Source organism: Macrotis lagotis, chromosome 7 (assembly GCF_037893015.1).
Source record: "Macrotis lagotis isolate mMagLag1 chromosome 7, bilby.v1.9.chrom.fasta, whole genome shotgun sequence".
NCBI classification, from domain to species: Eukaryota; Metazoa; Chordata; class Mammalia; order Peramelemorphia; family Peramelidae; genus Macrotis; species Macrotis lagotis.
In genome coordinates, this window is record NC_133664.1 from 208,975,939 (window position 1) to 209,003,506 (window position 27,568).

Below are 27,568 nucleotides of genomic sequence, written 5' to 3' on the forward strand. Positions count from 1 at the left end.
GAGGTTCCTGTAACTCCAGATCATATCTATTATTTCTTCTTGAATTTAGTCACCTAGTTTTAAAATTTTCCCTCAGTTCTCATGTTTCCATTCTGGATTCCCACCAGTACAAGCTCCTGGAACACTCATATAAGTACATACCTGCAAAATTGTGAAGTTCTCCAATACACTGTTCATCATGTATTTCTCTGGTAGGTGCTTTAACTTATGGATGAAGTTGATCATATATTCACAGAGAGGAGACCGGTGAATTCGATAGGAGTAGTGGCCATTCTCATAGCGGGCATACTCTGTCTGCAGGACCCAAAAAGACTGGAATTCAGTATCACTCTACATCCCCATCTTTATTCCCTGTATATATTTTGGAGCTTTTGTTGCCTCTATTCCAGAACAACCCCATTGCAATGATTCCCACAAACTCCAGAAATAGAAGCTGGTGAGAAAGAGAATATATATGAGTGTTTCCTCTGGGAGCATGAAGAAAGACTGTCTTCGTTGATTGATGAACAGCAACATGGTGCTGCCTCACCCCCAACTCCAGTCCTCCTTTTAGTAATTAGTGGAAACTATGGTATTTTGTATAGAAAAAGGACCATTAAATAAGCTATAGGGTCTTGGGGGAGGGGAGGAGATTAAGAGGTAAGAGAATAGAGAAGTTAGCTTTTTATAGCTTATTTTTCAAAGAAATGTAAAATTATTACTTTCTCATTCAAGAAATAATTTAAGTGATCAAAGTGCTATAGGGGATCTGCTACAATGAGTACATAAAAATGATTAATAGTGAATGAGATATACAAAAAGGTATCATCACATTTCCCATAGAAATTTACTCCAAATATATAACAATCATTGAAACAATGAGATTTTTTTAAAAGTCCCAAATTGCCTTAACTAACAAATGCTTGATTTCTTCACCAAACAGAGCTATGGCAGCCTAGGGACTTAACCATTTATAATACAAACTCAATTGTAAAATAATATAGAGGAAAAAGACAGAAAAGTATAAGCTGTATCACTTTGAAAATCAGTGGAAGCAAAAACAAGACTGCAGAAAGTTTAACTAAACTTTCGTCTCAAGAGCATCTCTAAAACCTATCATTCCAAGAGCATACATAGGTGACATACATTGTTTGGAGAAAAAGGAGATTTGCTATTATTTTTAAAATCTATTTTCATCATCAACATCAGTGGTTGCACCACTTGTAGATTCTAACACCCCAGTTCTCAATAAGATACATAAGTAAACAGAAATAGCATGTAACAAGATGAAGTTTGGTAGAGTGACTAGAACAGGACAAGGGAACATATGGATTTGCACTGAAGGAAACATAATCATGTAATCTTGAATATATTTGAAGATCATTTTATATGGTATTTCAGGAAGGAAAAAATATTTTTAAATGGAACAAATCAAAAACAATGTTTCTATTCTAAAAATAAGAGCAAACATACATAAATAACAACTGATCTATATAGTTACATAGCTTGTGACCTTAAACCAAAGGCTCTAGGTATATACCCAGACAGGTTTCTATCCTAGAACTTTTTTCTTGGGTTTGCCTTAGGAACATCCCATTCTGACTCAAGTTCAGGATTCAATAAAAGGGAAAAGACTTTCACCTCCCAAGTAAGTACTTTCCAGAACTCATACCAAAGCCCCCAACAAACTTTTCTTCCCTATCCAATTTCATCCAGGCAACTTTAAAATTTTTCATTATTGTGGCACCAGAGTAAATTATGTATAGTAAGATTGCAGGTTTTCCACAAAGAAAAAACATTTGAAGGTGATTTCATTTCTCTAGAACTAGCACAATTCACATAACTCAGAATATTAACAAAGAGAAAGATCTATGTTTACTCCTTCATTTTGTGGCTCTGTCCTTGCTGATACTTAGCTCCAGATTCTGTTTAGAATTTCTCTTCTTTTAAGCATCATCCAGGAACTCTTGCTCTGTGTCCAAGGGGCTTAGTCTAGAAATTATATCACTTCACTACTGTCCAATTATGCTCCTATAATTCCAAAATTGGTCCAGGAATTCCTTTTTACTCTGTCCACTTCTATACCTAAAGTCACATCATTCCCTGAAGGGGCTGTGGAACTATTACTGTGAAAATTTCCATCCAGGGAACCAGAGTCCCTCTATATCTGACCAATTTCTCTTTGATCATTTCAGCTCTGACTCTGACAGTGCTTTGTCTTTTAAGGGTCAAGTCCAGAGCAGGTAGTTCAGGCATATGACTAGTCAAGACCCAATCAAACATCAGTTATACTTTAGAGTGGTATACAGAGGTCAGTCAGAGCAAAAGTAAACAGGTTCACAACCTACTAAAAAGAATAAAAAAACAGAACCAAGAAAACTAATATGCAGAATGACTACAACCAACAAGATAAACACAAAGACAAAAAAATGAAACTGAACATCTTATTAGAGAAGAATTTTTTAAAACATTTCTCCTTTCCTTCCTTGCAGAAATAGTGCTGAATAATGCATATATAGTCAGAAACAGTGAATGTGTTGGTTAGAATTGCTGGATTGCTTTTTTTTCTCCCCCTTTATTATTTGCTTATCAAAGAAGGAGGCAAGGATGTATTTGTGAACAATTATGATGTAAAAGCAGAAGATATCAACAAAGAAACTATATCAACAATGTCCCAACAAACCTGGAATTAGTCATGGAACATCACAAGAAGAACTTGAAATGCTTTCTACCTATTGTCTGCCTAGGCACTGCGATTATTTTTGATGAAAATATGATAAGGAAAAATTAATTAGTTTCTTTGTGGTCATAAAATTGATTAGTACAGAAAAGATCCTGATATTTATAAGAATTGTGTTTATAATGCTCATTGATTTATAGTATATTTATAATGTTCATTGGTTACAAAGAAGCATTTTATTAAAGAAATTAAAAGCCAGCATTAACTAGCACTTTAAGGTTTACAAAGTGCTTTACAAATATTATCTCATCTGATCTTCACAATAATCTTAAGAAGTAGATGGCATTATTTTGATAAGAAAACTTAGGGTTTTGCAGAGAGTCATATAGCTATTATGTCAGGCTATATATGAAAACTCATATCTTCCTAATTCCTGGTCTAGCACTTTATTTTCTGTGCCACCTCATCTCTAATGGGAGGTAGATTTTTCTTTTTAAATGAGAGTTCTCTTCAAAAAAGGAGTCTCTCATGGACTCAACTCATGGATTCACTCAAAGAATCTTTACATTATGTAAAAGTCATTGATAAATATCACCATATTGAACATTGTGTTCAATGAATCCCTGATTGGTACTGTTAATTATAAACCAGGAAGATTTCTATTTGCCACTTTTATGGACAAAAGCCCCTCATAAGATACAAATAGAAGAAAGAGATCTTCTTAATGTTCCTCTTTATGGATATTTTGCTGATAAAAAATCCTAGACTATTATAAGGCCTTATCAGTGAGATAAATAGTAACTCAAAAGACTAATAACTCAAATAAATATATTTATCAAGTAAAAATAGATGAAAATTATGCCAATCATCCAAATAATATTCTCCTGGTTAAACTATATGGTTGAAAATCTTGGATTGCCATAATCTTTAAAGTATCAAAATTGTCAGTGATCCAATAGGCAACATAGACATTAATATACTTCTTATGTGTAAGAAGTGGTTTCAGATCATCAGAAGAGGACATAGGTTCCTTCATGATTACAGTAATTATATCAGTTAGATAACCAAGTGTTGCATTAATACTCATGAAATGTAAAATAAATAAATAAAATAAAACAAAGCATAAACACTAGAAGAATGTCTCAAATACACTCAGTTTCATTGGAGGATCTCTGATAAAGTTTGAATAAGGATTAAAAAAAATCACCTAGGATAAAAAGGCATGGACAATCTGCAGTTATGAGAAACATAGTCTATCACTGAAACCAAAGTTGTAAGAAAATAATGAAAAAAGAATAGTTTGTAAATCAGTACACCTATTCCTTGTTTGTATGCAAATAATTGCTAATATGACCAATAAAAGTTCAGTCTCTTTATTTTGTTTCTCTATCAACAAACTTGACTAAACCCTATATCAAAAGGTAAGTTAACAATATTCTTTAGTGCATCTGAATTAGCAAAACTCCAATATATGGAGTCTGAATTAATGAGATTTTACCATATTTTATAGTCAGGACCCAGCACAGTGACTTTAAATCACTAATAGAGCTAATACTGATAAAGCAAATACTGATAACTTTTTATAAAATGAATACATTTGTTATTTTATTAAGGTAAGCATATACTTCTCAAAAGCATAGGCAATCTGAAGTTTATGACAAGTTATATGTGTGATAAATCATTATTGTTTATTCAAATGTTTTTGTTCATGGTTATTAAGTTTAGAATTAAACAACTTTCAAATGTCTAGCTGTTCCTAAAAATCATAATTTTTTTTAAAAGTAGATCCAAAAGGGCAGCTAGGTGGCACAGTAGACAGAGTACCAGCCCTGGAGTCAAGAGGACCTGAGTTCAAATGTGACCCCAGATTTGAACTTAATAATTGGCTAACTGTGTGACCTTGGGCAAATCACTAAACCCCATCGCCTTGCAAAAACAAAAACAAAAACAACAAAAAAAAAAAACAGTAGCTCAAAAGGAGGAAGTAGAGGAAACCAGTCTCTAGGATTCCCTTGTGGGAAACTAGAATCAAAGAGTCACTTGTTCAAGGTCACATAGGGAGATGGGCTGTGTCAATACCAGGTAATAGTACCTAGATGTCCTAAGTTTTCTTCAAGGAAGAATTCTAACCATAAGACTTTTCTTGAGCTCTATGGAAGAAGAAATCAACATCACACCTGTACTTTTGACTCTATCAGTCCCTTCCCCACCCCTTGAGGGTAGATAATTACTCACCTCTACTTTCTCTACAACCTGTTTGCCAAAGGAGCAGACTTTGGTGGAGCAGGTGATGATCATGTTCTCAGGACTCTCATACTGACTGGAGACCCCATAAAAAGAGCTGCCTTCATCCTCAATGTTGGTGTTGAGGTCAGCCTATTGGGAAAGATATCACAGTGCCAGATAGTTCAAAGGAATTCACATAGGTATCCAGACACAGTTCAGACAGCATCAGGTACCTTAGAAGATCATTCTACTTAACATATATTCTAAATCAGCTAAGGGACTAGAAGAAAGTAGATAAACTTCAAAAGAATTTAAGCCCTGATTACTTGAAAATTCACAGCTAGCTAGCAAGTGGCATGGTAGAAAGAACAGTCATCAATAACAGATGGACAGTCTGAATATACAGTTATCTACAAAATATTAAAAGAACCAGAGGAAGATACATACAAAATGGTGACTTTTCTATGGAGGTTTCATGGAAAGAAAGGGCTAAGAAATACTTAAGATGAGACTTTAAAAGGTTGCAACGTGCACTGGGAAAAAGGATCTCTCACATTGGGGAGATCATTAGATTTAGCATGAGAGGGCCTGGTTAAAATTTTGATCACTGCTCACTACTTGGGTGTCCTTGATCACTTTATTTTCCTGACCTTTAGTTTCCTCAGCTACAGGTAAGGACTTTAAAAAACTGGATAATCTATAAGGTTCTTTTCAGATCCAAATCCTCTGATCTCATGGCAATGAAGATAAATTCTTCGTGTGTCACAGTTATTCACCTGTTAAGCTTTAAAGTATTAGTTTCAATGTAATTTAAATGATTGGCTTTCTGCACAATCAAGGAGACCCTGGAATAAGGTAATTACTCATATACCTTGAGCCCTAGGCTATATTACTGTGGTCACCAGCAAAATAACAAACCATTTATACATAATTCTTTAAGGTTTGCAAAGCACTTTAGGGGTATTACCTCATTTGATACTCAATACATCCTAGCAAGATACACTTTCAGTGTATTATCATTCCAATTTGACAGTCACTCTGTACTGAGACAAGCGCAATGTATAGATCAAAGTGAAGACTTATAATCCTCAGATGGATGCAGAAGTCCCCATTCCCAGTCTAGGCTCAACCCTTGCACTTTAGCTTATCACCTTGACCACAATAGGACATAATTGGTACATATCATTAGCACAGTCCTAAAAACAGGAAAGGAGTTTCTGGTCCTATTATTAAATCCAGAAACCAAGTACCCTTCTTTCCCAAGACAAGGATATAACCAACCAACCCTTGAAAGGACTGTAGAATCACTCAGTCAATTCCATTACTGGTCACTATGGGGCAGTCATAGCTTTTTTTAAAGGGAAAAGGATAATTTGTCTACAATGGGTATGGGAAAGTCTTTAATATATAGAGAAAGGGATTGTTCTACAAGTGCTTGTAAGCTTAAATGTTAACTGATATATTTCAAAAATGATTCAGATTTGTAACTTAGAGGTCATCTAGTTCAATCTCTTCACTTTACAGTAGAGGAAACCAAGGCCCAGAGAAGTTAAATACCTAAAATCATTCAGGTAATAACATCTGAGTCAAGGTTTTCTCAATCCAAATCCAATACTCTCACCTCTCTCATTTTGTATTATCTACTAAACTGCAGAGAAGGTGTAGAGCGCTGTAGGTGCTCTCTACAGCAATGAAATAATAGGTTTGATCAAGGTTTGATCACTACTTATCACTATATATGTGGCACTTTATGGGTCCATCATGTACATCATTGCACTTGGATCCTGAGAACAATGCTGTGAGATATCTAGGAAGGCAAGATTTTGTAGAAGATAAAACAGAGAAGTGAAGAGAAAAGAGAAAGAAGAAAAGCAAAGAAAAAAGAGAAATGAAATGACTTGTCTCCTCTCACAAAACTAGTATAAATGACAGGGATAGGACTGGAAACTGGGGCTTCTGAACTCAGATACAGGGCACTCTCCACCAAACTCATCATCCCTTATAAATGATTAACATAACTTTATATGAGCTAATTCACATTTCTCTGGGTCTCAATTTCCTCACTTATACAATGAATGAATTAGTGAGCTTGGGTCCAAAGATGAGGTGAAGACCTCTCTTCTACATGAGCATATCTATACAGCAGGTGAAGGGAGAGAAGGACATTTCCACTCTGTCCTTCTCTCTGCCGTCCTAGGGGGATGGCTATTCCCTGAACAAAACCCAGTGGTTGGTGGGCTTGGGTCTGTGCAGTTTCCAAGACAAGAATATAAAGATAAGAATCACAAGATCTGAGAGTGGGAAAGGATCACAAAATAACAAAACCTTGGGTGTGGAAAAGATTTTATTGGCCACCATTATCAATCAATAAGATTTATTAAACTATTATGTAATCATCACTGTGTCTAGCAAGTGACCAATCACATTTTGTTTGAGAGGGAACCCATCACCTCAAGGCAACACTTCTCATTGTAAGCAAGTTTTTTTGTTTTTATCTTGACCTCAAACCAAAACTTACATCTCCTGCTTCTTCCCTCTAGGATCCAAAAGAACAAATATAAAACCTTTTTCCACATTAGAAATCTTAAAAATTTGTAAACAGCTGTCACATATATTCCCCCCAAATCTTTTCTTCTCTAGAATCTCTAGTCCAATGCTCATATTCTACAGATGAAAAACTGAGGTCCAACAACATTGGTGTTAGGTTTTTTACCCCAAAGATCAAATAAGACCTTCCTTCTATTCTACTGCTCAGACAGGAATTGGCTTTGTCAAGATTTGAACCCAGATTTTCTGATGTCAAATAAAGTATTCTCTCTAGTTTGTACAGGATTTATGACTTTCTTCTCCAACACAGATGTCAGTTCATCTTCTGATTTCCAAGTCAATTTTAGAGAGTTCCTTGAGTATTAGAGATATAAAATTATTTGCCCAGCAACTCATAGCTAAGAGATGCTGAAATACAAGGGGTTTTTGAACCCAGGTCTTCCTGACTCCAAACCCACAGATCTATCCACTACACAATGCTGTTATTACACTGTGGATGATCAGGACCTGAGTCTTAAAAAGGAAGATTCTGGGGGAAGAACATCACACATTTCAACAGTGAGTTAACACACAATGCCTTGAATGTAGTAGCTTTTTCCCCCTTAAGGACAGATGTGTATAAAAAAAAAAAGAGAGGGAAGGTAGTTAAAGGACAGGGAAAAGAGAAGAGGGAGACAAGATCAATCAACCAACAAGAATTATTAAGTTCTGGGGAAGCTAGGTGGCACGGTGGATAGAGCCCTGGCCCTGGAATCAGGAGGACCTGAGTTCAAATCTGACCTCAGACACTTAATAATGACCTAGCTGTGTGGTCTTGGTCAAGCCACTTAACCCCACTGTCTTGCAAAAACCAAAAAAAAAAAAAAAAAAGTTCTTACTAAGTGCTAAACTCAGGGTATTAAAAAAGAATAAGCCCTACCCTCAAGGAGTTTACATTCTAATAGGAGAGACAACATATAAACCAGAACAGAGAATATATATCTTGCTGTTGCTGTTCAATTGGTTTTAGTTGCGTCCAACTCTTTGTGACTTCATTTGGAGTTCTCTTAAGCAAAGACACTGCAGTAATCTTCCACTTCTCTGCCTCATTTTATAGATGAGAAAATGAAGTAAACAGGATTAAATGACTTGCCTAAGTCACATAGCTAGTAAGTGTCTGAAGCTGAATTTGAACTTAGGCCTGGCATTCTATCCACTGTGTGACCTAGCTGTCCCAAGAACATTCAGAGAATATTTGTAAAAGAGAGAAAATAACCTTAGAGGGAATGATTCTAAAAGATGGAAGGACCAGGGAAGGTCTTTTGGAGGAGACATGGCTTGAGCTGAGTCTTAAAGAAAACCATGTGTTTTAAGAGTTAGAAGTTGGGAAGGAGACTAAAAAGAAGATGGAAGTAGGGCAACTTTCCTAATCTTAGTTCTTTTGCCTTCTCTCTCATTTCAGATCCACCCCCTGTGTCTGTTCCAATCCCAAGTCTCCCTTCACCACCTCCAGATCACCTGGTCCTAATTAATCAGTCAACAAGTCCTTACTGAGCTCCTACAGTATAAGTTAGGACCAAGTTAGGTCCTGTAGGAGATAGAACTAAGCATAGGCATCACAATTAACAGTCTAGCTAAGAAGATAAGAAATGAGAGGAAAGGGTTTGAGGACTGAGCTTAGAAAGATGAAGGATGGGGTGGCTAGGTGGAACAGTGGATGAAGTACGGCCCTGGAGTCAGGAGTACCTGGGTTCAAATAAGGTCCCAGATACTTAATAATTGCCTAGCTGTGTGGCCTTGGGCAAGCCACTTAACCCCATTTGCCTTGCAAAAAAAAAGAAAGATGAAAGATAGTAAATCAGAGGTGGGAGATAGTACACGTAAAGATGGCCCAGAGATAGAGATTTGACAATAATCATAACAATTATGAGAGTGAAATGAAACAATTTATATAAAGTTTTTTGCAAGCCTAAAAGCACTCTATAAATGCTGGCTGTTATTACTATCTTTATTCACATCCAAGTACATTCCTTTCAACAATTGTCCTTGTGAGATAGGCAGCACAAGTTCTATTATCATTCTCATTTTACAGATAAGTAGATCAGGGTCAGAAAACTGAGGGGGTTTGCTCAGGTTGAAACTGCTTCTAAGTGACAAAAGTGGAGCCTGAACTCAGCTCTTAAATTATGATCTTATGAATTTTTTCCCGTACCACTCAGGGGTGATTGAGCCCCAGGTGAAGCTCAAATGAAATAATAAATATAAAGTACTTTGCAAACCCCCAAGCACCATAAAAATGACAGTTATTGTTGTTATTATTTTATTACTCTCTTTTAATCACAAGGGACAATTTTATTCCCTGAACTTATTGTTGCACTCCTATAATATTTATAGAACAATCCTGGAATATGCTAATAAATAATCAACCACCAGGTTCTCTAAGTGGGGGGGAATGCATTCATAGACACATTTGAGCTTAATCAATATTATTAATATTTTAAGACAAGGATAATAGATAAAATAATAAACCCAGCCCTGATTTGTAGTGATTGACAATTTCTGGCATATAAATAAAAGTTAAACACAACTGGAAATTTAGCAATCAGCTCTAGATGGTTAGAGCTGGCTCCAGCACACCCCTGTTGCCACCCATGGGACATCAAGCAGAATACTACAAAGCAGTATGCTGAATGGCATGCTATGATCATGTAGGACAATGAACAAAAGTTGGGTTCTAGTTCCAGTTCTATTACTTACAAGTACACCTCTGACTCTTATTTAATCATTTATAAAACTGAGGTTAATAATAATAATTGTACTATCAGCCTCGTGGAACTATTGCAAAGAATGAATCTGTAAAAAACTTTAGCAGGCTATAAATATGAGCTATTATGTTTATTGTTAAGTCTCTTCTCTGGTCCTTTATATAATTGAGTGCCCACTCTTTTTTTTAAATTTTCCAATTCATGGAACAAAATAAGTATTTCCATAACACAGATAAATGCACATGAAGCTATGTACAATTTGTAATTCCCTCAAATATACAACAAAGTTAGCATTTTTCTCCTTTTTTCTTCCCTTTCTCTCCCACCCTAGAGATGGCTACCATTTCACATATATATGTGTGTGTGTGTGTGTATGTGTGTGTGTGGTGTGTGTGCGTTCATAATTTTGTATATATATATATATATATAATTATTCTATACATATTTTTATTTATGAGGTTTTTTCTTTGTCACCCACTCTTGATATCTCCTTCATCTCTCTAACACTCTTAACTTCCCTCCTACATTTCTTCTCCCAAAGCCATAAATTCCCTCAATTCTCCTCCTCCCAATTCCTCAAAAGGTTCTCCCTCCTTTCCTTCAGTCTAAGAGATACCCTCATAAACACTCATAGACCTAAATTCTGTTCCCTCAGAAGATTTTGGCCTCAAATTCCCTACCCTCCTGCCCTCTCCATGCCCCCTCTCACTCTCCTAACCTATTCATAGCTGTGCGTGTGGGTTGGCAGCTCACAAGGAAAGCAGTTAACAGGTGTGGGGAATCAAATGACTGGCAAATGAGCCAGAGCAGCCGCAACCCTAGTTGGGGGGGGGGGGATTGGAGGGGCTCAGATTCATTGTCATGTGCTGGTATGTGACCAGGCCAGCCAGGAGAAATGTCAGGGGCCTGAACAGGATTGCCAAGCTAGGGTTGGAAGGAGATGATCAGGGGGTAGGCACCTTGTATATTCTTCCCTCCTCTGGGCTCCCTACCCGAACCCAAGTTCTGCTGTTGAGCCCAGTTTTGCAAGTTAGAACTATTATTAATAAATAGTCATGAGTAGTCTATTAGTCCTAACCTGACCCCATGGGACCATCCCACATTTTGCAAATGGAGTTGTATTCCAAAGCTAAGAAAATAATGTTTGAAGGAGGTATCACTTATCTTGCAAGGCAAAAAACCTCAACTCTCCTTATTCATGTTTAAAATTATGAAAACCCTATAAATAAGGAATAACTGTAGAGTGAGAACTATCTCAAATTTTGAGATTATCAAATTACTACTCTCTTGTGACTATTGTTTACATCACAGGAGGCTATCAAATGCTTTACAGAACTATAGATTATCTGTGTCCACAACTCCTGACCTGCCAACCACTCTAATAGTCCTGTTAAGGAGAGCAAATGAGAGTAGTTGGGCCTGACCTGGGCACAAAAAAACTGGGCAGAAGCTAAGATAGTAGATGACACAATCAAGACTAAAAAAAGACGGATGGCAACAATGTCTTGAATCTACCAAAATGGAGTTTGGGAAGATCCCATATGAAACTCTGAAATGTAGGGGTTGGGGATTTGTTGGTTTGTTTGGTTTGTTTTTAAGATTGGGAAAGACATGGCTAATTAAAGTGAAAAAGACTCAAGGCAAGGGGGAATAGTATTCCAAGCTCAATTTGAGTTAGTAATGTGGTGAAGCTGCCAATAATCCAAATGTGATCCTCAGTTATATTTATAAAATCATGATGATATAGTCAGGAGAAAATAAATATGATTTCAAAAAGTTTAGAGAAAATGAATTTCCATGAACAGGTCTAAAAGAGAGAGATGGCTCATGGGAGAGCTCTCAAAAAATGAAATTCTGGCAATATAATCATTAATGAGAAATTGATCTGTCTAAAATCATACAGAAAGTAACAGAATCAGAACTCGCTTGTTTGTCCTCTATTACATCATGCTACCTTTTTTTTTAGGTTTTTGCAAGGCAAATAGGGTTAAGTGGCTTGTCCAAGGCCACACAGCTAGGTAATTATTAAGTGTCTGAGACCAGATTTGAACCCAGGGTACTCCTGACTCCAGGACTGGTGTTTTATCCACTACGCCACCTAGCCGCCCCTATCATGCTACCTTTTAAACCCTTTTCTTACTTTTCCCTACTCTCTCCTCTCACCAAAACTCAATATGGTAGACAAGATGAGGGAGGGAGCATGGAGAGAGATGGTCAAGGTTGAGAGGGTTGGCCATTCCATTCCCTTTTATCACAGTTCCTGACCACTAGGAGTCTTTTCATTATACACAAAAGGGAAACTGAGGCCAAGAGAAGAAATAGACTTATACAAGGTCACATAGCAAGTCAGTGGAAGTGATAGAAATCCCAGACCTCAGATCCTACTTTCTCCACAGAACCAAACAATACAAATTAGCATTCTTCTGAATCCTAGTCATACACCTCTCAGCTTCCCAAGGTTTAAAGATTCTTCAGACAGGACCAGAATCAGAGAAGATCCTGTTCCATACTACATATTCAGTAGGGAACCTAAAGAGATTCCCTCATTCCTTCTTGAAGCACGTGTTTGACAAAAATTCTTATTTTTTCCAAACTATCCCCTTGCCTACTCCAGGATTCTTAGAAATAGAAGGGTAGGAAAAGAATAAAATAAACCCATCTCTCTTACTGACTCTGTCCCTTAGTTTCCTACTCTATAAAATGAGGCAGATAAACCAGATGATATCTAAGATCCTAAGAGAAATTCAAGTTCTAAAGTCCTATAATCCTAAATCTAAGAAAAAGCATCATCACAATGTCCCATTACTCAATTCAGAATCCTTGAATTAAAAATGTAGACATCCTAGAAGTCTATGTTCTGCTTCCACTATATTGCCCAACTCCAATCCTCCCACCCTAGCACAGAACCCTTTCCATCTTCTCTGAATTTTGAAAGCCCAGCTCTCCCTAGAAAGTACTGCATGACTGACTGCTCTCTCCAATACTAGATATAACTTCTCTTATGCTTTCTAATACACTGGGTTGAAGGAGGAGTAGGTGTGCATCTTGTTCCTCATGGTTACCTCTAGACCCCTCTTCTACCAGTTACTCAGTGACCTCTTCTCATTTGAGGTTCTCTCCATCCAGGTATATCACCCTTTTCTGATACCAGTGGCTATCATCTATTGGTTCCCAGAGATTCTTTCTCAAGGAATTCAATCTTCCTATTCATTCCAGTTCTGCCCTAAAACTTGCAACCATCAATTTAGATGTTAGTATCTCCTCAAACATCCTTGTTCATCAATGCCTTCAGGTTCCATAATCTACACATTCACTCTACCTCAACTTTAAGCAAGGATGACTCCTTCTCTAATTCATCCTCATTTAGATCCTAAAATGATATTCATAAAGTGCAAGTCTGACCATGTCACTTGCTTCTCAAGAAGCTCACCTTTGTCTCAAGGACTTCATAACCACAAGCTCTTCCATCTGGCATTTAAATCCTTTCACAGCAGATACTGGCATGGTGATTACACACTATTCTTGACATAATTTATAATCGAAATGAACTTATCCATTTGCTGTTCTTTATGTATGACATCATATTGTCCATTTTCATGTCTTTACACAAGTTCTCACTTATGTTTGAAATGCTCTCCCTTCTTACCCCTACCTCTTGAAATGCCCAGCTCTGTTCGAGGCTCAGCCCAAGCACCACCTCCCTTCCAAGAGAATTTTTTTTGATTTGTTAATATTTCATTCCCTTTCTTGTATACTTTCATGTTAGATTTCTCCCTTTATAAGCCCTGTGTCCTGAGACATACTATAAAGTAATGATGGTCTTGGGCACAGAAAACAGAATGGTTGTAACAGTGATGAATCTGAGAATGGGACCTGAAGCCAAGGGCTGGATTTAGGTCTCTCAGTTAAGCAGTATGGAATAAGTACCAGGCTGAAAACTGGGGGATACAAAGAAAGGCAAAACAATGTCCTTCCTCTCAAGGAGATAAGTGTAAAGGGAATGGAAGTGACTATGTACAAACAAGATATATACAGGATAAGAGGAAGAAAAAAAACAAAAAAAATACAGAAACTGAATGAATATTATGTTCACTTTTTTTAAAAATTCTGTTTTTCCTTCCTATCCTATGGTTTTCATTCCTTTTCCCTTAATCTTAATTCTTCATTCAGAAAATAACTGATATATCAACATGTTAAACACAAATGTACATTTACAATGTTCACTAGACTGTTCACCACTGGGAATAGGGGTGGGAACAGTGGGTAGAAGAAAACTGTGTAACTTATAAACATAAAACTTTCATAGCCATAATTGGAAAAATAAAATAAAATATCAATTATCAAAAGATATAAAGAGTAAATGATGTAATTAACAGAGGGAGATGGAGTTATAGTTATAATACTCACAAACTGTACAAAATAAGTATAAAATCTACCAACCTCTCAGTCACAAGAATAACATTTTATAGAGCCTAAAATGCTATATAAATGTGAATTATCATAATTATCATTGTTATTCCCTTAATCTGTCAAGTATATCTCTTAAGTCAAAGGACCCCAGCAGTCAGAGATCATGGGACTCTTAATGGATTCTTTGTTCTGGTTCTGCACATCAAATCAATATTGCTCTCTGGGCTACTCCCAGAATTGTGCTTTTAAGTGAAGCTCAAGCTAGTGTTGAGCTCTGTTCTTTCCTCTGAGTCAGGAAAGAACCTAATAAGTTGGTAGAAGAGAGATGGACCAAAGTATCAAAAGGAATTAATATGAAATTGGTTTCTTCATGTAACATGCACATTTTATGCTTTTCTATGGTTCCTTCCAAAGGTCTGTGCTATAAGGAACAAGGGTAATACTGAGAGATATTTTAGATATAAGCAAGATATAAGTCCAGCAATTGTACTAATTGGCTACATATTGGCAGAACTGCTTTTTTTAAAATTTTCTTTATCAGAGCTGGACCTAAGATAATTTCACTGGACCTTTTTATTTTATCCTGACCCACTTAAAGCACTCCCCATGACCTTCAAAGAATCTGTATATCTGACATATACCTATCTAACCCCTAGAGTCTGCAACTGCCGAAAAAAAAGAAATAGAAACAGCTCTGCTATAGGAGGCTGGGGCAAGTTGATTGTCCCTCTCTCTACCCAGGTTCCCCACACTGCTACACATGATTAATCCTGCTTCTAGAGTAGTGAGAAAACTATAGTCATCCATCTGTCATTTGAATGCCAAATCACACCCTTGGTCTAGTCTTGTTCTATCCTGTACCAGGAGAAAGAGACCTGTTGGCAAGGACAAACAGATTTTAACAGCCAGACTCCTACTTTTCTTTTAGACAAGATGAACTAATGGAAAAAACCCTAGACTTCAGTACTAGGAAATCAGGAGAAATCTGCCATTAACTCTTGGTTTAGCATGGCCTCAATATCCTTATCCTGTCAAGTAGGAATAAAAAGACATAAAATTAAAAGAACTACAAAAATTTATAAAAATGAGGATATTTTACTTATCTTCTCCAAAATTAATCACACTTTTTAAGAATTTATGGTTCATAGAATTTGGAACAAGAAGGGATCTTATAGATCATTTGGACCAATGTTTCTGGTTTTCTGGCTCTTAATGATGATGTTCAAAAGGATTCATACTATAAAATTTTAATATACCTTTAGTGATATGTAGTTGTTTAAAATATTATTGAGTGTTTTTATATAAATGTTGTTTGTATTCAATAAAAATTTGTAAAATAAATTTCATATATTCTTGCAGATAATAGCAAATCTGAAATCTTGCTAGATTATATCTTTTAATTCTTTTAGAGTATCCCACATAAAATATTTGTAATGTTCTATAATTAGTTTTGTAATTTGGGGGGGGATTTTCATGATTGCAAACAGAATGAAATTTTTTATGTTAGAATAAATATTTTATAAAGTTTTAATTTTGAGCTTTTGTGAACAATGTAGTTATTGTAAGCATTTAATGAATAAATCTAAAAGAATATTACCTTAGGGGTTTATAACATATTTTGTTGTTGTTGAAAGGGGTTTGTGGAATAAAAAATATGAGGAATCACTGATATAGACCATTCCCTTCATTTTACACTGCAGACACTAAAACACAGAAAAGTAAGTTAGCTTGTCCAAGTTCATCCAGATAGTCAGTAGAAGAATAGAGATTCCAAGTCTGAATCTCCTACTACTGCTGATAGTATACATAGGATAGTAAAAAAATAATTACTGATGTCACTGCTTCTACTATTTCATACTCCTACTATTTTCTAGGTTTCCTTATGAGGGACAATAAATTTCCATCATACCACACAAAAAAGGGGGATACAGAAAATATCTATTGTCACAAGACAAATGACATAAAAAACTGTAATTTTGAGATTATATTCCTCTACTCCTAGTCTATAATGGTCTTTCCATTTATTTGTTCCATAGTACTACTTCAAAATCCTTCCCAAAACTTACTCTTAGATAACTTCCCTAATTTTTTTTTGCAAGGCAATGGGGTTGTGACTTGCCCAAGGTCACACAGCTAGGTAATTATTAAGTATCTGAGACCAGATTTGAACTCAGATTCTCCTAACTCCAGGGCCAGTGCTCTATCCATTGCATCTCCTAGTTGCCCCCCCTAATTTTTTTTCTAATGATCATATTCCCCCTAGCAACCTTCAACTCTTATATACATGAGAAATTCTTCCCATTCCAAAGGATAATTAATGTGTTTGAACCCTACTCCCATAGTTCCTAGCACATAAGAGATACTTCAAAAATGTTTGCTGAATGAGCTTAGTTTTCTATTTTCCAAACCATAAGGTACCAATAAGAAAAGTTAGTGTCTATTATTGGTACAACTCCTAGAGTTTTAGTGACCTTTGAATTGAAGAAGTTGTAATAAAAAAGGAGGAATTCATTCCTTACTATTGGGAGAAAATATTCCAGTCCCATGAGGGACTCAAATGGGCTTGACTGAGGAAATAGGAGAGGGGCAGATCTAGTGTCAGTGTATGGCATAGTTGAGTAATCTTTTGAAACACCCTTTTCCCATTTACTGCCCTGACTTAGTAGCTGTGTGACTATAGGCAAGACACTCAGGGCTCTTTGAGCCTCAGTTACTCATCCATAAAATGGGGATAGTAAAAGAACCTACCTCATAGTTTTATCATATGTGTCAAATGAGATAAGATATATAAAGTGTTTTGCAAATGTTAAAACTCATGTGTATTGTGTGTGTGTGTGTGTGTGTGTGTGGATGATGATGATGATGATGATGATGATGATGATGATGATGATGATGATATGGAATCTGAGATCCTCAAATTACATGCCAAGGAGATAGAATTTTGGTTGATATGGTGTACCCATTCTTGATCTCAACTTCTTTGAATTTTCTCTCAGAGCATTCCTGCAGATTATGTCCCATCTTATCTCTATATTCTTTGACTCTACCCTCATGCCATGGCCCCACCACCACATGCTATACTTCTACCTATCAGAAAAGAATATTCTCCTGTAATTCCATGTTTTAGTATCAGTGGTCCACCACCATTTTAGTTTCCTTCTTTTAGGTATTAGGGTCTCTATTACCTGGTTCCAACATCCTTCTCATTCACTGATATTAGACACTGGTCTCCAACTTCTACCATTCCTGATTCTCATTCCTACCCAACCATTGACTTACCCAGAATTTGACGAGGAAGAAGGCATTAGAGGGTCCTCGTTCAAAAAGTTCCTTGAGTCCTCCCTTCTTATCAGGGAATTTGTCATAGATCTGGTGGATGTCCACCGCTTCGAGGTAGGGGTCACTATAGCTGGGACTGGACTGGCCAATGTGTACAAACAGGTGTTTGTTATACTGTGAAGAAAATAGTGGAATCAGAAGTGAGACAGGGAGACAACTTCTGAGTTTCATAGTGTAGTCCAAAGAGCCCTGACCTGGAAGCTGGGGTCTAATTAGTGATGTAATTATGCCAGAGTACATCCTCTCTCAGAGCCTCATTCCTAATGAGGGGCTGGATCAGACTCTAACATCCTGCTAACCTAGGTAGACTAATAATTTACATTTATTTAGTATTTTAAAATTTTCAAAATATTTTATATGTAAATATGCACATTTTTTGCTGTTGATCAGGCAATTTAATTTCAGTTGCATTCAACTCTTCACAACCCTAGTTGGGGTTTTCTTGACAAAGATACCAAAGGTTTTTGCCATTTCTATCTCTACCTCATTTTACAGATGAGGAAACTGAGGCAAACAGGGTAAAGTGACTTGCCAGATTTGAACTCAGGAAGATGCATCTTCCTGATTCCAGGCCCAGCATTCTATCCATTGTACCACCTAGCTGCCTTCCATAGATAAATATATATATATATATATATATATATATATATATATATATATATATATTTTATTTGAGTCTTACCTGCCCTTTCTTATTCCCCATTTCACAGATAAAGGAACTGTGGTTCAGAAAGGATAAATGACTCCCCAGGGTCACACAACTATTAAGGGTTAGAGGCAGAATTGAATAGTAATAGCTGATAGGTATATAGAGCTTTATGGTTTGAAAAATACATCACATGCATTAAATAATTTGAGACCCATGACAATTCTGGAATATAGGTGCCATTAATATACCCATTTTGCAGATGAGGAGACAGGTGCATCAATTACTTGCTACGGGTCACAGCTAGTAAGTATCAGAGGTAGGATTCAAATCCAGCTCTTGTTGACCCTGAGTCAAGTCTTTGACCTCTACTCCACACTGCCTCCCCTGACTGCAACTAGCACTGCCCATGACCTTTAAGGAATGAATGTCTGACATATACCCCATATGAGGAAGCTCTGCCTAGTCTGCCTCTCTAAGATCCTTCAAGGAACATCATTGCTCAGGCAAGTTAGGAGATCTTATGTAGTAAAAAAAGGTTTAGAGGGTTAGGAGGTGTGGGTGGTTCTTCTTTTCCTGTTTTATTGTGAACATATAGCAGAAACAGCATGTTCCTGTTTCCTCATATCCATCCAAATTCACTCCAAAGGTATACACAAGGAATCTATTTAAGAAATTATTTAAACCAATTTGGAAGGGATCAGAGAGTGACTTTGGCATCTGTCTTTAATGAGATGTTATATTAAAACATTGTGAAATGGAGGAAGGGGGAAGAAAGAGGCCTGGAGAGATAGGGAAAGGAAGATAATCCAATTAAATTAAAATTGACCCAGGGATGAGATGAAACCCCATCTGAAAACTTTTGAATGACCTTTATATATTCATTAAAAGAAAAAGTCAAAGAAAAAGAGAAACAGTGCTTCAGAGAACAAGAAAAGAGAAAGGAGAAATGTGATGGAAGAAGGAAAAGCAAGAAAAAGAAATGAGAGTCAAGAAATAGGGTTTTCCTCAAGAGGGTAGGAGGAAGAGGAACAGGAGGAGGGAAGGTAATGAGATGGGAGAACAAGGGAAGGAAAAGAGACCAGAAAAGAGATCTACAGAGGGAAGAGAAGAAAGAAACAAACAAATAGAAACAAACTCAGAGGAGGGAAGAAAGGGAGATATATAGGATTGGGAACAGCAGCCACCTCAACAGAGAGGAAAGGATGCCCAGACTCAAGCGTAAGGCCAGGGGGTCAGGGCCTACCGTGTCTGGGTCTTGTTGCTGCTCCAAGAAGGCAGAGAACTCCAACATCCAGAGCTTGGAGCTGGCCACACTTCGGCCTTGCCATGGAGGGGTTGATGGCGACAAGGTGGAGCCAGCAGGAGATTCAAACCCTGAATACAGGGGGAGAAGCCAATGGGGACCAGAGCAGTCCCTTCTCACACACACACCCATTAAGGAAGCCTCATGTCCCCTTCTGAAATAGTGGCATGGTAAAGTAATGAATAAAACCTCTAGTGTAAGTCTCTAAAGTCATGGTTTGTGACTAATAATATCCAAGAAACACCTAGCTATGTTAGACCAATTCAGTATCATTTGGTACCAAACAAAGGAACAGGATCCCCTTTTCCTAAATCTGCCACAGACTTAATGAAATTCTTTAATCCCTTGCACCAAATCTCTGTGCCTCAGTTTATCCTATCTCATAAATCCAAAGGTAAAAAAGAAAGGGTCTGGTATGACAGGAATAAGAAATAATGGGTAAGTTTCTAAGGGTTCTGGAGACAAAGATATCCAATAACAGAATGAGGTGATTTATATACCCAAAATTGAAGAGTAAAGCATAGTCCAAAGATGGAGAAACTGACCAAGGAGCCAGGCAGGGCCTAGAGATAGGATCCAGTGTCCCGATCCCCCAGAATTGCTAGGTCAATGGGTTTCATTCTTTCTCTTTGCATTCCAACTGTACCCATCTAGGTTGAACTAGGTTCTGAATTTGGAGATACTATAAACTCCAAGAGGTTGAATAACTTGACAAGAGAGCCAAGACTTATGCAAAGTCTTTGCAAAAACTCTGGAAAAATCCAGTCACCCATGTTCCAGTATATCAGAAGTCATCCCAACCTGCCAAAGGGAGGAGGGTAAGAAAAAGTGTCTTCTCTTACTGCCTAGGATGGCAAAGAACTCTACCCACTCCACCCCCTAACTATCCTACACCATAGAAACATAGATGGATAAGTCACTGAAGGAGGAGAAGGGGCCCATGTGATTGGCCTCACACAGCTGAAAGAAGCCAATTACAATGGCATCTACCCAACCCTATATACCATTGTTCTAGCACTGACCCCACTTTTCGGATGGGGGACCCTGACTTTTAGTGAAGGCTAGGGATCTCTTCAGTTTTTTTGAATTATAGGGAAAAGGGTCCACAGGAGATGAAGCTGAGCCAAGGGCAGTGGCATATGGGGCAAAGTTGTGCAAAGAGGTCAGGCATGCAAGTGGTATGCATTTGGTATGCAAAGGAAGCCAGGCATTCCAGCCAACCCAAAAGCATTTGAGCTGAGCCTTAAGGGGCCAGATATGCTAGCTATATGTCCATACACTAGGGAAGGAGTTTGGTGGTTGATGTAACCAAAGACATAGAGTGTGAAAAATAGCATGCCAATGGTTTAGACATGCATGTAGGTTTCATGTGCTTGCAGTCATAAAGTAGGCAGGTTAAGCCATGGGATATGCAACTGGGTATACAATGGGTAGGAGGAAAGAAAAGAATATACACATTGGAGTTTCAGGTAGGGATTGGGGGAGGATGCCATGCAAGGGAGCCATGCAGCGCTGACCCACCTGGCAAAGGGAGCGGAGGCTGAACAGCATAGGTTTGTTGAGAGAAAGGTTTCACACTGCAGGAAACATGGAAGAGAGACTGTCAGCTGAGCTTTGATTGGAGTTGGATACCCTCAACAGAAAGATCTTAGGGCCCAAACCTTAAATGGTCTATACAGCAAACCTGTCTGCCCCTCCCACCTAACTCTTTCCTCTCAATTTTTATATCCAATACAGAAAGGGAACATTTCCATTGCTAAAAAGTAAAGCTCTAATGGAAGTATTGCATAGCTATCAGTCTTCCCAGTTCCAGGCAATCCTCTTGGAATTCTGTACCCAGGGAACCTGATTTAATTACTGCTTTAATAATGTAGTAACAACTGAGACCCAGTCATTCTAGTAAAGCTATAGAGAATTCAAACTATCAGTCTCTAAATATTAGCTGCCCTGGAAAAGTTGTACTCAAGCCTCTGTCTATTTTAGAGACCAGCCCTGGTGTCCATGGTATTATTCAGAAGTCTGGAAGCTGATAGGAGACAGATCTTGGAGGTACAATATATATTGAAGGGTTAGAGAGAGAGCAAACAAGAGTAGAGCTCAGGACATACTCACTCATGGGAAGTTCCAGCTTGGCCTGGCAAAGTTCCTTGCCAAAACTGAAAAAAGATAAAAAAAAAAAAGTCAATACAGTCTAGCTTCCAACTAGAGTTATGGCTGAAAGCAGAAATAATGGAGAGAAAGGCATGGACTGGAAAAGTGAAAAGTCTGAACCTGAAATGTGGGTTCTCTTCATGCCATAAAGGCCAGGAGTACTAGAGAATTTTGAGGAAAAGGAAGAAAAATGAAAGAATGTAAAGGAGAGGTTACTAGAAAAACTAGCAAGCAAGATTTATTAATAAGAATTCTTTAATTAATAATAATGCAAGTTATGGGTTTGTTCTTTACTATCCCTTGGAAAGCTTTGATAGGGTCATATATGCTCTGAAGCCCTACTCTTTCTGCTTTTAGGTAAACCATGTCCATAATGAAAGTGTTTTAGCAGGGGATTGGAAAGTAACAATGAAGAGAAATTATGGGTCATGAGTGTGTGCAGACATCAGTTCAGCTTCACCCTTACTCAAATACTTGGTTCCACATCAAGGTTTTGTTCTCCTCTCCAACATCCTAAGCTAGAGAAGAGGCAATGATCAAAATCTAGACCGTATTGTGCTTAACTTTTTAAAGGGATGGGGTGAAGAAGGTGGTGAGAAGATGCAGGATGGCTTAATGTTTCATTGAAGTTTGTCCACTTACCCCTGAGACTGCTGGGTAGGCTGGTCCTCGGGTAAGGGCCATTTTATTGTGGAAGGCTGTAGCAGAGATGATCTGAGCGGATGACATGGTAGCCATATTCTGCAGAGCTTTGTCCTTAGCTGCCTGATCCTAAGAAGGGATAGGAAAAGATGATGTAGCAATGATCTCCATGCAGCAGGAGAACAGAGAGGGATAGGTTTTATGTGTATAGAGGAGTCAGGAAGGTGAGGAGTGACAAGGGAAGAAGGTAGCAGCTCCCCTGCCCTAGTGAAAAGAGCACCTATACAGGAGTCAGGAACCTATATTCTAAGCCTGAATCATTAAATCATTAAATAGTCAACTGTGGACAAGACCTTTGCATCACAATTTCCTATAGCTATAACAATACCCACATATCTACCCCACAGGGATTTCATAAGGATCAAATAAGACAAAGTCCTGAGCAGAAGAAAGGGCTCTGGATTTGGAATCAGAGACCCAGTGTTCACATTCTGGTGCAGCTACTTCCTACTACCTGAGTAATTTTAGGCAAGTCATTAAATCTCTTGGTTATCTATTTCCTCATCTCTAAAATGAAATTGAATTAGATGACCTCATGAGGTCCCTTTCTAGTTCTTGATCAGGGATCCTAAAGCACATGAAAGGACTTTGAAAAGTTAAAAGTGGAATATAAATATATAGGTAATTAATAAACTATAGTTTAGTACATTCCATCCTAGGAAACTCCTAGAAGCTGTTCCTCCTTAGTTATGAAGTGTCAGCCTCAGGTGGATTTATTTTAGTTAAATCTATTCTCATTTCTGAAGTCTTACTGAACTATCTGGAGAAATGATGGTATCTAGAAGCCCCACTCTAAGCCACTTCTGATTCAAAATATATGTATATAACGTTGTTGTTGTTCAATCATTTCATTCATGTCCAATTCTCTGCGACCCCATTTGGGGTTTTCTTGGCAAAGATCCTGCTATGGTTTATCATTTCTACCTGCAACTAACTATACTGATGAGGAAACAGAGGTAAATAGAGTTAAGTGACTTGTCCAGGGTCCCATGCAGGTAAGTGTCTGAGGCCAAATTTGAATTCAATTCTTCCTGATTCTAAGTTCAGTACTCTATGCACACATCACCAATGATTTAGCCTGATTGGGCTAAATTAGGGGTTAGCAATGGCAGACCTACTAATGGTGACTCGGGAGATGGTTTTGAGGAGCCATGGCCAGCAGATACTAGGCAAAATTGTGAAATCAATGCCCTCACCTGTAAAATAAGGGGGTTGAAGAAAAAGTCATCTAAGATAACATCCAGCTCTATATCTCATACTCCCCCCACACACACACACACACATAGAGCCCCTTTCCCTACTCCTGACAGGCTGAGTCTTTCTTCTATCCCTCTCTCAATCTTAGCTGACTAGATATTAAGCCTAAGGCTAATTGATTAGACTTCAAGCTAGATAAAAATGTGACCTTTTCCAGAGATATCTGTATATTATCAGGCTACCTCTGAAAGATTGTTAACCTTTGAACTAAACCACTACAATCTTGTAGGGGAAAAGAAACCCACAAAGGGAAAGAAGGTTATTTTTTTTAAGGTTTTTGCAAGGCAAATGCAGTTAAATGGCTTGCCCAAGGCCACACAGCTAGGTAATTATTAAGAGTCTGAGACCAGATTTGAACCCAGGTACTCCTGACTCCAGGGCTGGCGCTTTATCCACTACTCCACCTAGCCACCCTGGAAAGAAGGTTCTTAAATGTTTGTTGAGTTGAAGAATTAAATCTCATTCTGAGCGACCAGGGGTCAAATTGAACCAAAACTTCTCCCTGGCTCAGGAAACTCGATGCTGTCAGCTGGGCAGGGAAGTGAGGAGGGAGAGGTGTCTTAAGGGGAGGAAATAAAGGAATGTGCATGATGGGGGAAGACACTAAGGAACTGGACTGCAACATACACAAAGAACAAAGAACAATACAATGAAGGCAAAAAAAAAAAAAAAAGCTACACAGTGTGGCCCAAGCAAATTCACACTCACTTTTATGACTCTGGAGATAACACAGGAGCAATTGTTCTCCATGATAAATACCCTGCTGTGGTCTCCAGCCCAGCAGCTGGTTGACTGGGGATTTGAACACAGAATGAGAGAGGGCAGTAAGGGGCAAGCTTAGGCAAGAGGAAAGCCCAAAGCAAATAGGGTTCAGAAGCTCCATGTTCACATGCTATGAATGAAGGGCCGCAGCTGCAGCCACTCCAACTGTTACTTAGAGGTGCCTTTACTATAGCTGCTTCAGGGGGGAGGACAGCTGGACTGCTCATAAGTAAGCAGAGTTGGTGGGGGGGAAGAATTAGGAGACAGCAGGAGGATACCCAAGATGTTGGTAAAGGCTTGGGTTCTGGCATAGCATAGAGTAAGGTAGAGTTTAAACTGACACCCCGGGCCACGGTGGTATACCTTGGTTCTTTCAGGACCCTGGACAGACTTGGGAAGAATCACTACCAATTAGCCCTGAGGATTCTTATTTAAGAGTAATTAGTACAGAGATAGAGGAGCACCTTAGGGGCCATGGATTACAGTGTTTATTTGGTTCTCTGTTCTTCCTTATTTTCTACTAGCAACTTGTGATGATTCAACTTCAAGAGGCCTTGGTTTACCAAACAGAAAAGGAATGAAGAGAGATTTCCCCTTGATGGGGGAGGGAATGGAGTTTTTTGCCCTCAGGGTCTCTACCCCTCTTACTGCTAGGGGAGGGTGAACCATCCTGGGACCTGCTTTACCTTTAACTTGGCTTGGATCTCCCGGGCTTTACGACGAGCCAGCACCTGGATGTGACTAGATACCTGCAAGAGAGAATACATTATGTTCTTGTCCTGCACTTAGGTGAGGCCCCTTGATTACCTTCCGTCTGTCTCCTTGGGTCCCTGGTCCTCCTCCGCCTCAAAATTTAAACCTGACTTATTAAGCTAAACTAGGGGGTTCAGTAACATTTCAAAAGGGTCATGCCAAAGACAAGACAGGGAGGACAGCTGCTATAGGCTTCTCTTTCTAGTTCTGCTACTTGCTACTTGTTTGATTTTGGACAAGTAACTTTCTTTCTGGGTTTCCATTTCCTTACGTGTAAAATACTGTGACCAGAATCCATTCCAACTCAAGCAGTTTGGAACAATGCCCCAAAGGCAATCCAATTGTGTATATACCCTTTGATCTAGCAATATCACTACTAGATCTGTATCTCAAAGAGATCATAAAAAAAAAGAGGAAAGGACACACATGTACAAAAATATTTTTTGTGGTGGCAAATAATTGGAACCTAAAAAGATACCAATCAATTGGGGAATGACCAAACAAGTTGTGGTATATGAATGTAATAAAAATACCATTGCGCTAAAAGAAAAGGTGAACAGGTAGATTTCAGAGAAACCTGGAAAGACTTACATGAACTGATTCTGAATGAAGTGAGAAGAATCAGAGTACATAGTACATTGTACACAGTAACAGCACTATTATGTAATGATCAGTCATGATAAACTTAGCTCTTCTCTGTAATACAATGATCAAAGACAATTCCAAAGGACTTGTGATGGAAAATATCATCCACATACAGAAAAAAAGAACTATGGCATCTGAATGCAGATCAAAGCATACTATTTTCACTTTTTAAAAATTTCTTGTGATTTTCCAATTGTTCTAATTCTTCTTTCAAACATGACTAATATGGAAATATGTTTAATATGATTGTGCATATATAACCTATATCAGATCACTTGCTGTCTTGGGGGAAGAAAAATTTGGAACTCAAAATTTTATAAACATATATATATGTATATAAAATTTTAAAATAAATATTACTAAGTTAAAAAAGAAAGAATCCATTCCAATTCTAAATATTTTAACCCTAAGGGGCTCTCAGGAATGGAGAAGATTGTATGCTTTTGCAAAAATAAAAAACATTATTATAAAGAATATGAAAATATCCATAGAAACAACTAATAGACTGCCTTCTGTGGGGGTGGGGGGAGGGAAGCAAGAATAGGAGAAAATTTTTAAAATTCAAAATAAATAAAATCTTTCTTTTGTCAAATCATTTTCTGAAGTTTTTTTTAGGTTTTTTGCAAGGAAAACAGGGTTAAGTGGCTTGCCCAAGGCCACACAGCTAGGTAATTATTAAGTGTCTGAGATGGGATCTGAACCCAGGTACTCCTGACTCCAGGGCCAGTGCTTTATCCACTGGGCCACCTAGCCGCCCCTAATAAAATCTTTCTTTAAAAAAAAGGAATATGGTAATATCCAACCCCTGGTCCATGAGAAACCTAGTTCACATAAGCATCTAGGTTTTTAAATTTGTTTTTACAAGGCAATGGGGTTAAATGACTTGCCCAAGGTCTGAGTTCAGATTTGAACTCAGGTTTTTCTTTCTTCAGGGTCGGTGCTCTATCCACTTTGCCACTTAGCTGCCTCTTAAATAAGCATCTTTGACAAAATATATCAACCCTTAAACTGGCACCATCACCAAAGGTCATAGGAAGACTCTTTGCTTTTGGGAAACCTGTAGGTTGTGAGATATTGACTCATTGTTAACCATGTCCAAAGCACTCACCTGCTTCCTGGTTCGAGTTTTCCCAGTCCGGAGCTTAATGTAGCGAGCAATCAGCTCATTACGACCTGTAGAGACACAAGACAGCTTATTGAGTCAAGGAAGATGGGGGCACATTTTGGGGGAAGGGACAGAGGATGGGGATGAGGAAAGCCAGAAGGACTGAGTATTGGCAGAAGTAATTGTGGTTTTAGATCATGATGATGCAGCTTGAGAATGAAAGAATCAAAGAGATCAGTCTGCCTCCTGGGACTGAAGGCCTGTCCTGGGAAGACTCACATTTATTTGTTGCATTCATTCAATCATCTTTTTCATC

At 38.0% G+C, this 27,568-nt stretch overlaps 1 protein-coding gene across 1 annotated transcript in view; it reads right to left on the minus strand.

Moving 5' to 3' along the window:
- Positions 1–27,568, minus strand: part of TEAD4 (TEA domain transcription factor 4) — a 95,765-nt gene that overhangs the window by 8,452 nt on the left and 59,745 nt on the right. The window contains exons 5-14 of the mRNA XM_074195324.1: positions 27,256–27,320; positions 25,436–25,498; positions 24,696–24,779; positions 22,671–22,799; positions 21,990–22,033; positions 21,399–21,454; positions 19,818–19,948; positions 17,866–18,039; positions 4,895–5,035; positions 142–294 (exon numbers count right to left, since the gene is read on the minus strand). Of these exons, the coding sequence (XP_074051425.1) occupies positions 142–294; positions 4,895–5,035; positions 17,866–18,039; positions 19,818–19,948; positions 21,399–21,454; positions 21,990–22,033; positions 22,671–22,799; positions 24,696–24,779; positions 25,436–25,498; positions 27,256–27,320 (1,040 nt within the window). The remainder of the gene's footprint in view (positions 1–141; positions 295–4,894; positions 5,036–17,865; positions 18,040–19,817; positions 19,949–21,398; positions 21,455–21,989; positions 22,034–22,670; positions 22,800–24,695; positions 24,780–25,435; positions 25,499–27,255; positions 27,321–27,568) is intronic.